Source organism: Berghia stephanieae, chromosome 5 (assembly GCF_034508935.2).
Source record: "Berghia stephanieae isolate SIO BIC M18660-M18661 chromosome 5, UCSD_Bste_1.3, whole genome shotgun sequence".
NCBI classification, from domain to species: Eukaryota; Metazoa; Mollusca; class Gastropoda; order Nudibranchia; family Aeolidiidae; genus Berghia; species Berghia stephanieae.
In genome coordinates, this window is record NC_088364.1 from 55,627,330 (window position 1) to 55,640,135 (window position 12,806).

The following is a 12,806-nucleotide window of genomic DNA, read 5'->3' on the forward strand; positions in this document are numbered from 1 at the left end:
CCTGTTTATGTTAATTTTTAAGTTTATTCTTTCATTTCTTTGGATTAATTCTTATAGAAGAAGAAGAAGAAGAAGAAGAAGAAGAAGAAGAAGAAGAAGAAGAAGAAGAAGAAGAAGAAGAAGAAGAAGAAGAAGAAGAAGAAGAAGAAGAAGAAGAAGAAGAAGAAGAAGAGGAGGAGGAGTAGTAGTAATAGGTGGTACGGTTTTGTGTTAAGGAGGAAAAAGAGAAAAGTTTAAACAGTCACGGTTGTGAGGAAAGAAAACATGTGCTAAGAGCAGTCAACCGCCTTTCGAAGAAAAATATTTATTTTGCATTATTTTTTCAGGTTGTGTTTCAAACGGAAACATAAAATCTTTTGGGAGGAAAATTCTGAATCGGAGATATGCGTGTGTGTCGGTAGCAAAACAGAGAGAAACGGCCTGGTCCAACACACACTGTGCGTGTTAGTTGATTACTGACTCCGCGTGTGTTCGACGACCCCTCTCTCTCGCGTCTAGTCATAGTCTTTCACCTTAGGGGTTTAAAAGTCTATTGGCACAGTAGGCAGTAGGCAGTTAATACATCCACTTCTAGTGGAGCGTGTAGGTGGAATGATAATATACCTAACTGACTAGTTTGTATTGTCTTTGACGCAACAAATAAAAAGTTTCTTTTTTTTTTTTAAGTCGGTGTTCAAAACGGAATAAAAACTTTTTTTTTTCGAGGCACGAAATAAAACTCTTTTATTTTCTTTTTCTGTTGGTTCTGTTTTTTGACGTTACGAATTTTTTTTTTTACTTTTAATTAATTTTTTTAAAAAATGTCAGCACTTAACAGAATATATATCGAGCAAAATCTTACTGTTGGAAATCCGACAATTGTCAGAAGATTTACATGCCTATTTATTACATGCAGGAGTGATATTTCCCACTCACAATTATCTACAATGACAAAACAGTCTAAAATGGCATCAAAGCCAAGTGTTTTAACATCTACATTACATCTAATGTAATAATAATACAGGTAAAAATATATGGATAAATCTTCTGTAGTGACATAGCCTGGTAATACAAACACTCAGGCAGGACTAAAATTAAGAACCTTCATCAGAGACATGAATGCAATTAAGAGCAGCAAACTTAATTTTCAAAATCTCACTACCTCAGTATAAAAGTTAAAAGTCTGGTATAATTCTGTAATGGAAGAGACTAAAAGATATTTAAAAATCCCACAATCATTCAAAATAAAGGAGAGTATCAATTTATTGTAATATCCACCAAATAAAAGGAATTTATGATAATTTTTGACTGCATAATAATTTCCTATTTCTTCTTATCCTCCATCTCCTCCTCTTCTTCTTCTTCTTCTTCTTTGTTGCTCTGCAATTAGAATCAATTTGATAGAACCCCTCATGAGTGCTACAACACTCCTAAACTCTCCAAAAGATCTGATACTGATAACTTACCATGATGGCTGAGTGTAGGACAGACTCCCCTTTGTTATCCAAGATATTACAGTTAGCGCCATGACACAGCAGACACATGAGACAATCTGGTCGCTTCTTATGCATCATGATATGTAAAGGGGCCAGCCCTTCCTTGTTTATTATGTCCATATCACAGCCCAACATCGATAATTTGTGGATAGTCTGGGTGATGAAATGGTTAACTTTTTAAAAGACAAATATGAAAGCCAAGCACATTTAAGCATTACTAAGACAAAAGGATTGGAACAATAAGACCAAAAAAAAAAAAAAATGGTGGCGGCATGAAGTCAGGAACTTTTCCTGACCTATCTGAGCTCACACAACATTGTGCAGCACTTGTCTCCAGCATGATGGCCTTGGCTGCCCTATCGAAGAAGAAGACGAAGAAGAAGAAGAAGAAGAAGAAGAAGAAGAAGAAGAAGAAGAAGAAGAAGAAGAAGAAGAAGAAGAAGAAGAAGAAGAAGAAGAAGAAGAAGAAGAAGAAGAAGAAGAAGAAGAAGAAGAAGAAGAAGAAAGAAGAAGAAGAAGAAGAAGAAGAAGAAGAAGAAGAAGAAGAAGAAGAAGAAGAAGAAGAAGAAGAAGAAGAAGAAGAAGAAGAAAGAAGAAAGAAGAAGAAAAGAAGAAGAAGAAGAAGAAGAAGAAGAAGAAGAAGAAGAAGAAGAAGAAGAAGAAGAAGAAGAAGAAGAAGAAGAAGAAGAAGAAGAAGAAGAAGAAGAAGAAGAAAAAGAAGGTTTAGATCTGGTAGAGTAAACAGAGGTGGTTTTCTAAGCAGTTAAGTGGTCTAGTAGTTTGACTCTCGCTTTCGTATCGGATGGTCTTGAGTTCGAGTCTTGCTCAGCGCATAGTATTGTCTCTTTCTGAAAAAATTGTACAATCAACAAATAGGCGTCATGTCTCGTTCTACAAGTTACATGTTGCTGTTGGTCATGGATCCCTTGAAAAGCGCTTTGAGCATGTTTAGTGGATATTGCGCTATATAAAAGATCATTTTTTTTTTCAAATCCGATAAAGCAACAGAGTCTGTAAATCGGCCTTTTACAAGATAAATAAAGAGAGAAAAGTGGACAGTGGCCACTCAATGCTCTATTATGGTATCAATTGCACTTTTAATAATCGAATGCCTTTTACATGAAAAGAAGTGTGAAACTAACAACAAAGACTAAATAACTTAAAAACGAATGAAATGATTAAGTACAACTAATATTATTTAAAATGGTAACGCACACAATATCAATTAGTCAAGAATGAGATGAAAAAAGGATATCTTCTTTATGTATTGATAATATGGCTATTATTTTAGTCAGGTGTTTGGAAATTTGAATCAAGATGAAGAGGTTACATGATGTCTATCTGATTACAATACCTCTGTAGTTTCTGCCCAATGTAAAGGTGTTCCTCCAAAATTGAAGTCTTTGGCATTTATTTGGTCAGGAAAAGATTTAACAATTGCCTCCAATGACCTGTGAAGAGCAATATATATATATTTATATATGAACAAAATCAAATTTGCTTACCACTCATGAGTGATTTTTTTGTAAGATTAAATGTAAAAGTTACTGTATTATCGTTATTAAGTTCACTGTATCCTTTAAAAAATTGAGTCATAGGGGTGAGGTTATTTGCTCCAGATACATTGACGAATCTATCTTGTTGTATTTATAACAAAATAAAAACAAAAAAAGTGATAAAAATTAATGACTACCTGTGATCTCCAACTTTGACAGCTGCATGTATAGGAAGACGGTCAGCTGTACCAATTCGTGGATCTGCACCCCCTCTGATTAATATTTCTGTGGCATCTGGCAGTTTGCTTTGGCAGGCGAGAAGCAAGGCTGACTCACCTTTTCCATTTAGCCAGTTGATAACCCCTTGTTTGTCATAGTCTGTCAAGAGCTAGAAGAGTAGAAATACGGTTTTATTGGAGTAAATCAAAAACGCTACTTTAGATGTCTCTCCTAAGAGATATTCACCGGTCAGACCAATTACCAAATATTATGATAATGATAGGAGCAGTTTTTGGACAGTGTGGCTCATCTATATGGTCTTGTTTCATAACCAAAAGGGACCGAGTTTGATCACCCGCTGCGCTTTGTGGCATTGAGCAAATCGCCTCATCCTAGCTCACTTTGTGGCGCAGCACCGCGGTTGATGCCTGGGTTATTCCAGTCTTCCCGTGGAATAGACCCAAAAGACAAATTTCCCTATGGAGATGAATAACAGGAATTTAACTTAATTCAATTTTAATTTAATTAATTTAATAGGTATTCAACTTTCTTTTTGAAATAGGAATCACGATGAAAGAAAATAAGAAATAAAAGATATAAAAAATAAAATAAACACTCAGTAAATAATGACAGCAATGACAATAATAATAATAATAATAATAATAATAATAATAATAATAATAATAATAATAATAATAATAATAACAATAATAATAATAATAATAATAATAATAATAATAATAATAATAATAATAATAATAATAATAATAATAATAATAATAATAATAATAATAACAACAACAAAACAGATTCTCCCAAACTTACAGCAACCAGGGGCGCACAGTTGAGCACAGCAAAGTGATAAGCTGTGTTTCCATCTTTATCTTTCTTTTGAATGTCTGCACCAAGTTTAAGTATGGCCTCACAAGAAGGAGCTTGTTTCCCAATGATTGAACACATTAAAGGTGTCATCAATTGCCTGGCACAGGAGTTGTCAATGTTTCTGGAAAAGTATTATACCATTTTGTATAGTCTGATTTATGGTAGTAGCAGCTTTCTACAAAGGCAAGATCTTGCTTGTCCTATCTTCTTATCTTTTTCCTGAAAGCTTTCAATCAGTTCACTTTTTCAAGTGAGTCCATGACAGCTCATTCCCTTTTCACTTTATTTCTCTTTATTATATACCCCCACCCCCCGCCCCCAAATTAAAAAACCAAAAAAAAACCCACTAGGTTATTCAGCATGAAAGAATTCAACCTTGCTGTTTTGATAGAGAAATGGGAAAGGGGTGGAAGATCGGGGAGAGAGAGAGAGAGAGAGAGAGAGAGAGAGAAAGGATATGGGTGTCCAGTAAACTCAGCTCATGAAGTATAAGAGTAGTAAACGTTTATAACTCTTAATAAATTAGTCAAAACTTACTCTACAACACCAGGATACTTCAGGCAAGCTTGATATCCCATAAAGGCAGCAACATGAGCAGACGTCCACATTGGATGTTCCCGAATGCAATCCCAAAACTGTTGCAAAGTATCCTCTTGAAATGAAATCTCCCCAGTACTCAGTAGAGGAAGCATAACTTGTTCCACATACTTGTATAAGATGTTAGTTTCTGTTTCGTTAGACTGGCGGAAGATACTGTAAACAAATTGTTATACAAAGGAAGCATGGTGAAAAAGATAATGAAATACTGCAGCTGAACTTAAACCAATTTTGAATGTTGTTCAAAATATTAATTTGAATGCTTCTCATGAGAACCGCTTAAACAGGTACAATGCGTTTCAGAAGCAATATTTCAAATAAGCAGCTATGTATGAGAATTGATATCCATTTGATCTTAATTATTGTTTCTACTTAATATTTCTTCCACAATTCTGATTGGTGAATATTAACTCTTTGCCAAATAAAATACTATACTGCAAATTAAATCAAACCTGTAAATATTTGGGATTGGTAAAAACTATTGATAAATTAATCAGAAGCACCTATTTGACAATGGTGTAGGCAACGATGGCAAAAATAAGAAAATACCTCATCATCTTGTTTGGAGAATCAGGTTTAGAGATGACACAATCAAACATGGAAGCTTTTCCATAAAGGCAAACACAACCATCTTTCCTAACAACTTTGTAGCTATAGATAAAAATAATTCAATTATTGCTGATTACCAATTATATATCAGAAAATACATAGCTCAGAAATAATATCCCATGTTTGGCAGTTTAGTGTGCCTATTATATTTAAGCCATATTGCCGGAATTTAAATATCATTTTTATACAAATATCAACAATTCTAAGTGTTAGTTAAGTGTTGTTGATATGACCAAGGCAAAATAGACAAATTTGTGTTGCTTTAAATATGCCTCTCTTTCTGTTTCAATTGTTTCAAATGCTGGGAATTAGACAGGAAATTCTTCTTATCATTCCGAAAATCAAATTAACTGGATATTGAATAAAAGCAAAACAATTCATATCCTTCTTACCAAGAAATGTTTTATGACGTGTAATATATTAATCCAAAAATGTATTGTTAAGGCACTGTCTTTGTTTTTAACAACTTGTTCACAAATAGGAAAGAAAACAAAGAATTACTCTTCGCCCAAGTAAATAGTGACCTTTGTCCAAACAGATTTTATTTTCTGTTGTAATTCAATAAAAATTTCAAATGTTTATCTCTGGTTTTCATAAACTTGTCGAAAGGGCATTCCACAAGTGATAATCCAGTGGATTGCAGTATGGAGAATTTGGTGGCCAATCTTCTTTTATCAATGAAATGTCTTGGAAATTATTGACAATGCAAAAACTAGTGGCAAGTCCAAGAGATCAGTCTTGAACAAAAATAATAAAGATAAAGCTTATTGCAAGCAGGCAAAAACTCTTTCTGTAAATGTTCTATGTAAAACAAAGCAGTCACTTTCGTTTTGTCGAGATCAGTGAAAAATGTATCTGCGAATCCTTTAATGGAGACAAAACACGATACCATGAGTTCTGTGGAATGCACTGCTTGTGCACTGTTTGAAACAATGCTCACATGGGAACTTTTTGGTGAAAAAGTAGCCCCCACTTAAAGCTTTTGTAATCAACCAAACTGTGAAACCAATAAAGTGAGAAATCACGCCTTTTTAAAATAATGCAATTTGGTACCATGTTTTTTTTATTGTTGTGAAAAATAATTAGAATGTACTCAATTTAAATGAAGTTTTCACAACATAATTTAAAATATTAGATTTTTTCCATGAGAATTTCTTGGTTATAGGTAAGAGGGGAAAGAGGTGGGTGACCTCCAAACAGGGGACAGTTATTCTGACCCACCCTATACCAAGAGTCTGATTTTCATATATATATATATATATATATATATATATATATATATATATATATATATATATATATATTTATATATATATTATATATATATATATATATATATATATATATATATATGCAAGTCACTCTTTGTAGCGCAAATGTTGAACCAATCATCAACAAAGTTTGCATGTTGTTTACAATTGCAATTGAAATGAAGATGGTTTTTGTGTATTATGTGATTGATTAAACATCATGGTGATGGTGATCACTTTTTTCAGAGCTCTACACAGTTCATTAACATTGTTTACATGTTTTTTCCTTGATTGCTCTCCCTAACATATCCCAGTACTGCTCGATTTGAATAAGGTCTGGACTCGAAGCAGGCGAAGGAAGAGTGTTGAATCCTTGTTGTTCCAGCAATTGATGAGACATTTCTGTAGTGTGATGAAAGCCTTGCATGTCCCTATGTTGTTGGAAAAAGGAATTATGTGTGGTTGAATGATTTCATCACAGTAACGATGAGCTGCCATAGTGCAATGGATAATGACAAGTTCTTATCTGTAATGCTCGGAAATTCCTCCCGATACCTTGGCACTGCTACTGCTATATATCCAAATTGATTGACTCGTTTCACAAAATTGTCTTTCTATCTCATGCCATCACAACTCCAAATTCAAACTCTGCCATCCAGAAAAGAAACCTTGAATCTGTTCTCTTCTGAAAAACAGTTCTCCAACACTTGTGCCCATTCCAATCATGTCATGCCTTTGATTTGGTATTAATGACATTCCAAAATACGGATGGGGGGATTTTGGTCCAGCAGATTTTAGTAACCTGCAAATTGTCTTCATCGAGACATTGTATTTGGTATCAAAGAGGTTTGGAAATATTCAGGAATTGCATTCATTGTCAGTGACAATAACTGTGTCTTCATTCTCCGTAGTCTTTTGATGTCTTCCATTTCTCTGTCTATTTTCAACTCTCTTTTTCTTTTTAAAATGTCCTTAAAACTGTAGAATAATGATAGGCAATATTTCAACTGTCATTCTAGCCATTTTAATACCCATTGCTTTTAGCCTATCTTTGTTCGAGAGATGTAACCAAAGTCTATATTTTTTAAAGAAAATTTAAAATTTGAATTTAAATAACATGTTCATTATGCTGGCTCAGATTATGATTATGGTGTCAAAAAGGGCCCTTTGGCAATAAAGGTATTCCAGCAAACGGAGAAACACACACATGAAAAACCCTAACTGAGAATTTAGAAGTTAAAAAAAGTTACCATAATATAATACTTAAGAAAAATCACAAACCTACTCTTTGTATTTCTCGGCATTAGCAGCTTGCACTTTAAACGGGTTTATTGCAGCATGAGCAACATTCACCATGTCTCCTATATTGGAAGCCAAATTCTTGAAAAATCCAGCCATTTTGTATGTTGCAGATACGTCCTTTACATTCACTTGTACTTCAGTGGTAATTTGATTGACTCACCTGTAAAATAATATAACAAGTCAACCTAAAAAATTGGATTGAAACTGTCAGTTGGTGTAGTTTAACACTGTCAATTGGAAATAATTTAGTTTTAGAAGTCTAACAGCTCTTATAGTACAGTAAAAACTGGTTAAACCAAAAATTGTCTAAACCGAAAAGGCAGCTAGACAAAAAAGAAAGAAAAATTGTTGTTATTTTTTCCTCGTTGTTTCTGTTAATCAACTATTCGTAATCAAAAGCCACTATGCTCAAACTATCTTGAAACCAAAAAGAAATTGTGGAATAAACGAATAGCCTAAGTAAAGAATTGATGATAACCAAACAAAATTTCTGTTGTAACTGTTACCCAATGCACTCTATTGTATCCATCCAACACCCCTCCACTGAAACCCTTTCCACTTCGCCACCAATTCTCCACCCCCCAACCACCTTGCTCACACCCTCCATGTTTCCTTATCTGTCTGTCACCTCTTCACTTCCCCACATACTTACCCCCATGACCGCACCAGTCCATCTTTACTTGATGGTGAGAACACAATCCACTAATTGAGAGCAGTAATATTGTAACCCCATAAAGATAACATTGGATATACAGCACTACTGCCCTCACCCAACGAATGACTCTTTGGCATCCACTAATTGAGAGCAGTAATATTGTAACTCCATAAAGATAACATTGGATATACAGCACTACTGCTCTCACCCAACGAATGACTCTTTGGCACCTACTACCACTACACTCGTGCATATATACGTACTTACGTACACACAAACATTTCCCCCCACCTACCCCTACACACACACATACAAACACATCACACTATTTCAACCACAAAGTCACAGTTGAAGAATTTGTTTATGCCATTTATCGGGTATGACAGTGGAATGAATGATAGAAGTGGAATAATCATACCCAGGGGAAATCACGATAGCTTTAAGATGAAATATAATACCAAGTCCCTTGAATTTTGGTTTAACCGGTTGTTACTGTATTTTCAGGTCATTTCAGGACCTATGAAAAGAAAAAATGATACACATATACCATTGGTCTTAAACTCTCACAGCATTTTTGACAGCAGCCCCCTCCCCCCAATCACATTTTCAAAAAAACAAAAAAACAATTTTTTGTACAACTCTCACCTTGGTAAATTATGATGGGTTTTAACGTATGACTCTAGATTATTGAAAAAGGGTCTTCACAATAGGGAAAATACCAGAAAAACTATGCACGCATTCAGTAGTTGCCACTAGAGAAAACCAAGATGGTTACCAATGATGATAATGGCAATTTCAAAAAAGACAAAAATTGAACCGTCCATCAGTCAAACTCAAACCAAATCCAAAATGACACATTAAACTATATTTAGGCAATATGATGTTACAATTTAATACTATCACATACACATTAATTTCCTAGTTTTAGACATGCAATTTATAACACCAACAATGCTACTTAACCAGTAGGGTACATAAAGAGATCAATTTTATTTTTTTTTTGCATCAAAGGTCAAATCATTCTCATGACAAGTAGGTTTTTTGCACTCGTGCATATTTATAAAGGATTCAGACTGCCCCACAGAGACATGAAGTAGAGGTTTGCCTAAAAAAAAAAAGGATCACTGGAAGAAAGTAGAGACAGAGAAACAATGTTCTCACTGTTGTTTAAAGTAAGACTGTCGGTGACAGTTCACAATGGGGTCTCTTCTCCTCCTTCTGATTCTTATTTTAAAAAAAAACAACTATTGAGTTCTATCTAGACTTGATTGAGACCATTAAGCCTTTGACTTTGAAAAGAAGTTATTACAAATGAGTGGCTCATCCTTAAGAAGTTTCCCATACATGAGCTTTAAATTAAATAGAATGCCATGATTAAGGTAGCCTGGCTCAACTGGCTGTCTACATACTACTTTCAGGGCACCCTGCCATCGACATGAACATAGCCACTGTGACTACGATTGAAATTTCAATTTTATCAATGAGTAGAGTATCATTGATTTTATTTAGGCAGGTGTTAGGTGTCGCTCTGTGACAGTGATATCTTGTGTTACCTGCTAGGTCATGCTAGGTATCACTCAGAAATATTCAATCCGATTGCATAATAACTTTGCATAATGACTTTCATAAGTTTACTATATTATGACAACAGGAATGTTGTTTATTTGCCTGAGAATAATTAAAATAATAATACAGTAGACTCTGTTTAATCGCACATCGGCTAATCGCACACTCCAGTTATATGCTACACATTCCCGAAAAAACAATTTTTTTTCTACATAATCGCTCTGCTTAATCGCACACCTTCTCCGCTTAATCACTACACTGTCACTCCGTCTTGATTGGAGAAAATATCTAAACGGTATAAGAGTAACAATAAAAGATGTATGCACATGTTTTAGCAAAATCACGTGTGTGCATGTATGTGGGAGTGCAGTTTTAACTGTCAACAGATGATAGTACCCATGAAAAACACTGAAAAACTTGCCATGGTGGACAATCTACGCTGCTTCATCCAAGAAGGCTTGACAGACGATCTATGAACATTGGTGAGATTGGAGACAATGACAAGAATTTATAAAAATCATGCACAGAATAGAAAGCAACCAACACTTTACGATTACTATTCTTATAAACAATAATGTCACATTTTGATGTCTACAAAACATAAACAGAAAAGAAAAAAACCCAAAAAGATAAAAAGAAAAAAAAAACCAACCAACACCCCCCCCCCCCCCCCCCCCTAATGAGACCATGTCTTGTACAAGAAAGTCCCAAGCCTGTAGACAACTCAGAGGGGAAGGCCCTATATGAATGGCACATGAAAACCGGTCCTTAGATGCTATTTTTAGCTTCTCCGCTTAATCGACTAACCTGAACTCCTGAGGGTGTGTGATCAAGCAGAGTCAACTGTAATAATAATACACAGTGGCTATTTTTACAGTCCCGTAAAGACGGTTCTCATATCTATTTTTACAGTTCCATATGATTCTGCACTGGATTGTTGATCTAAGTGAGGTCCAAGACCTCTCCAAAATTCTCTCCCCAAAAAGGACCTATCAATGCAGGTCTTAGATCAGGAAGACATTTCTGAGGCAAGGCAGTACTTCATTGTGGAGGTCTGGGCCAAGGTGCTTGATTTAAGATAAAAGAGAAATCCCATGAATGGATTTGCAACATATATACTGAATCATTGGAACTGTAAAAATAGATCTGAGTATCGTCTTTACGGGACAGTAATAATAATAATAATAATAATAATAATAATATAATAATAATAAAAAAAATAATAATAATAATAATAATAATAATAATAATAATAATAATAATAATAATAATAATAATAATATAATAATAATAATAATAATCATAATCATAATAGTAAGGAAAATAAAATAGAACAACAATAATAATTAAAATGATAAAACATGGTAAAAGTATACTGATTAATCAAAAATGATGACAAAGTAATGAAAGGAAAAAAATAAGAACAACAATATATAAGATAAACAAATCAATAAATAAGCTTTAAAAAGAAAGTAAATAAAATAAATAAATAAATGATATCAATAGGTAGTAAGGAAATAGATTGATAGGAGTAAAAACAATTATGTATTGTAAAAAAGAAAACTTGTCGCCCTTGAGAATTGAACCCAAGACTTTCTAATCAAGAGAAAAACAGCTTTTATTTTAACCACAGATCCACCCGACTTCTGAAGATATTTAATTTTAATCATGTATATTTAAAGGATTTTATTTTCAAATATAAATTATTATCACTTTTATTTTAAATGTATATAATTGCACATTAGTATTAGAGTATCTAGTATTTAGTTAGCAGAACAAAAACTTCAATAACAAGCAGACATCTATAAACTGTAAAGTGTATAAAGATTAAAAGCAAAGTTTAAGTTAAGATTAAGATTAAGATGGTCACTTTGTGGATCTAACTCGAACCCCCCCCCCCCGGGGTTTTAAGGATGCTCTCTTATGAACAATACATAACCATTCAGAATTAAAGAAAATGTTTTTGGTGTGTCTTGATTTTTAATTCATGAATGAATGTGTCCCCCATCCCATTCCAATTAATCAAGCCATGAATGTCAGTGTCAGTCACTTCAGAGATCTGACTCATCGGACTATTAAATTATTAGGCTTTTGCTGCACTTGCTTAAAAATTAATTATACTTTTCGAGTTTCTATCTAGCTTCTTGTCATTTCCCGACTTTTAACCATTCTTATCCACTAAGCGCGACAGCACGAGTGGCTCGATAGTGAAGTTGAGATTTTACTTTAACTTTATATCTCCTCCTCTTTTGATGATCGATGTCTAGTACACTAGCACCGGTTGTTTGGTATTGGAGACGGAAATCAACGACTCAAAATCAGGGTTGCCAGATTATTTTTCAACAAAATGCCAGGGGAAGACTCAAAAAATGCCAAAACACTCAAAAAGATGCCAAAGTCTGTTGACTCCCACCCCCACTAAGAAAACGACTCACTTTTGATAGACAATTTACTATCATATCCTGGTGGCTTGCGTGTTTTCTTTTCTTTTTCTTTTCTTTTTTTTTTTTTTTTTTGTTTTTTTTTTTTTAATTATACTAAATTTCCTGTTGGGGTAATTATTTACCTACTGACTACTAAGTGGAGTGCTAAACCACTACACCACGGTTGGATTTTAAGAATGAAAAAGAAATGTGAAGATGTTTGTTTTTACGCGTTTAGAAATAATTAAGAAAAGGTGTCATTTGAAGTATAATATACAAGAAAAGAAAATGCCAAATGAAAATGCCAAATGCCAAATGATTTTTCTAATGCC

At 33.9% G+C, this 12,806-nt stretch overlaps 1 protein-coding gene across 9 annotated transcripts in view; it reads right to left on the reverse strand.

The window, feature by feature from the left end:
- LOC144973251 (85/88 kDa calcium-independent phospholipase A2-like) overlaps positions 1 to 12,806 on the reverse strand; it is a 52,187-nt gene that overhangs the window by 19,648 nt on the left and 19,733 nt on the right. For 2 of the 9 annotated variants that reach the window (XM_078915475.1, XM_078915477.1), the window contains exons 2-8: positions 7,814 to 7,990; positions 5,219 to 5,320; positions 4,610 to 4,825; positions 4,016 to 4,193; positions 3,169 to 3,359; positions 2,830 to 2,926; positions 1,446 to 1,628 (exon numbers count right to left, since the gene is read on the reverse strand). In XM_078915475.1, coding sequence (XP_078771601.1) covers positions 1,446 to 1,628; positions 2,830 to 2,926; positions 3,169 to 3,359; positions 4,016 to 4,193; positions 4,610 to 4,825; positions 5,219 to 5,320; positions 7,814 to 7,926 — 1,080 coding nt within the window. In that variant the 5' untranslated portion in view covers positions 7,927 to 7,990. Of the gene's footprint in view, positions 1 to 1,445; positions 1,629 to 2,829; positions 2,927 to 3,168; positions 3,360 to 4,015; positions 4,194 to 4,609; positions 4,826 to 5,218; positions 5,321 to 7,813; positions 7,991 to 10,472; positions 10,522 to 10,858; positions 11,119 to 12,172; positions 12,364 to 12,806 lie in introns of those variants that run through there. The other 7 variants (XM_078915476.1, XM_078915474.1, XM_078915473.1 and 4 more) reach the window with 7 other exon arrangements.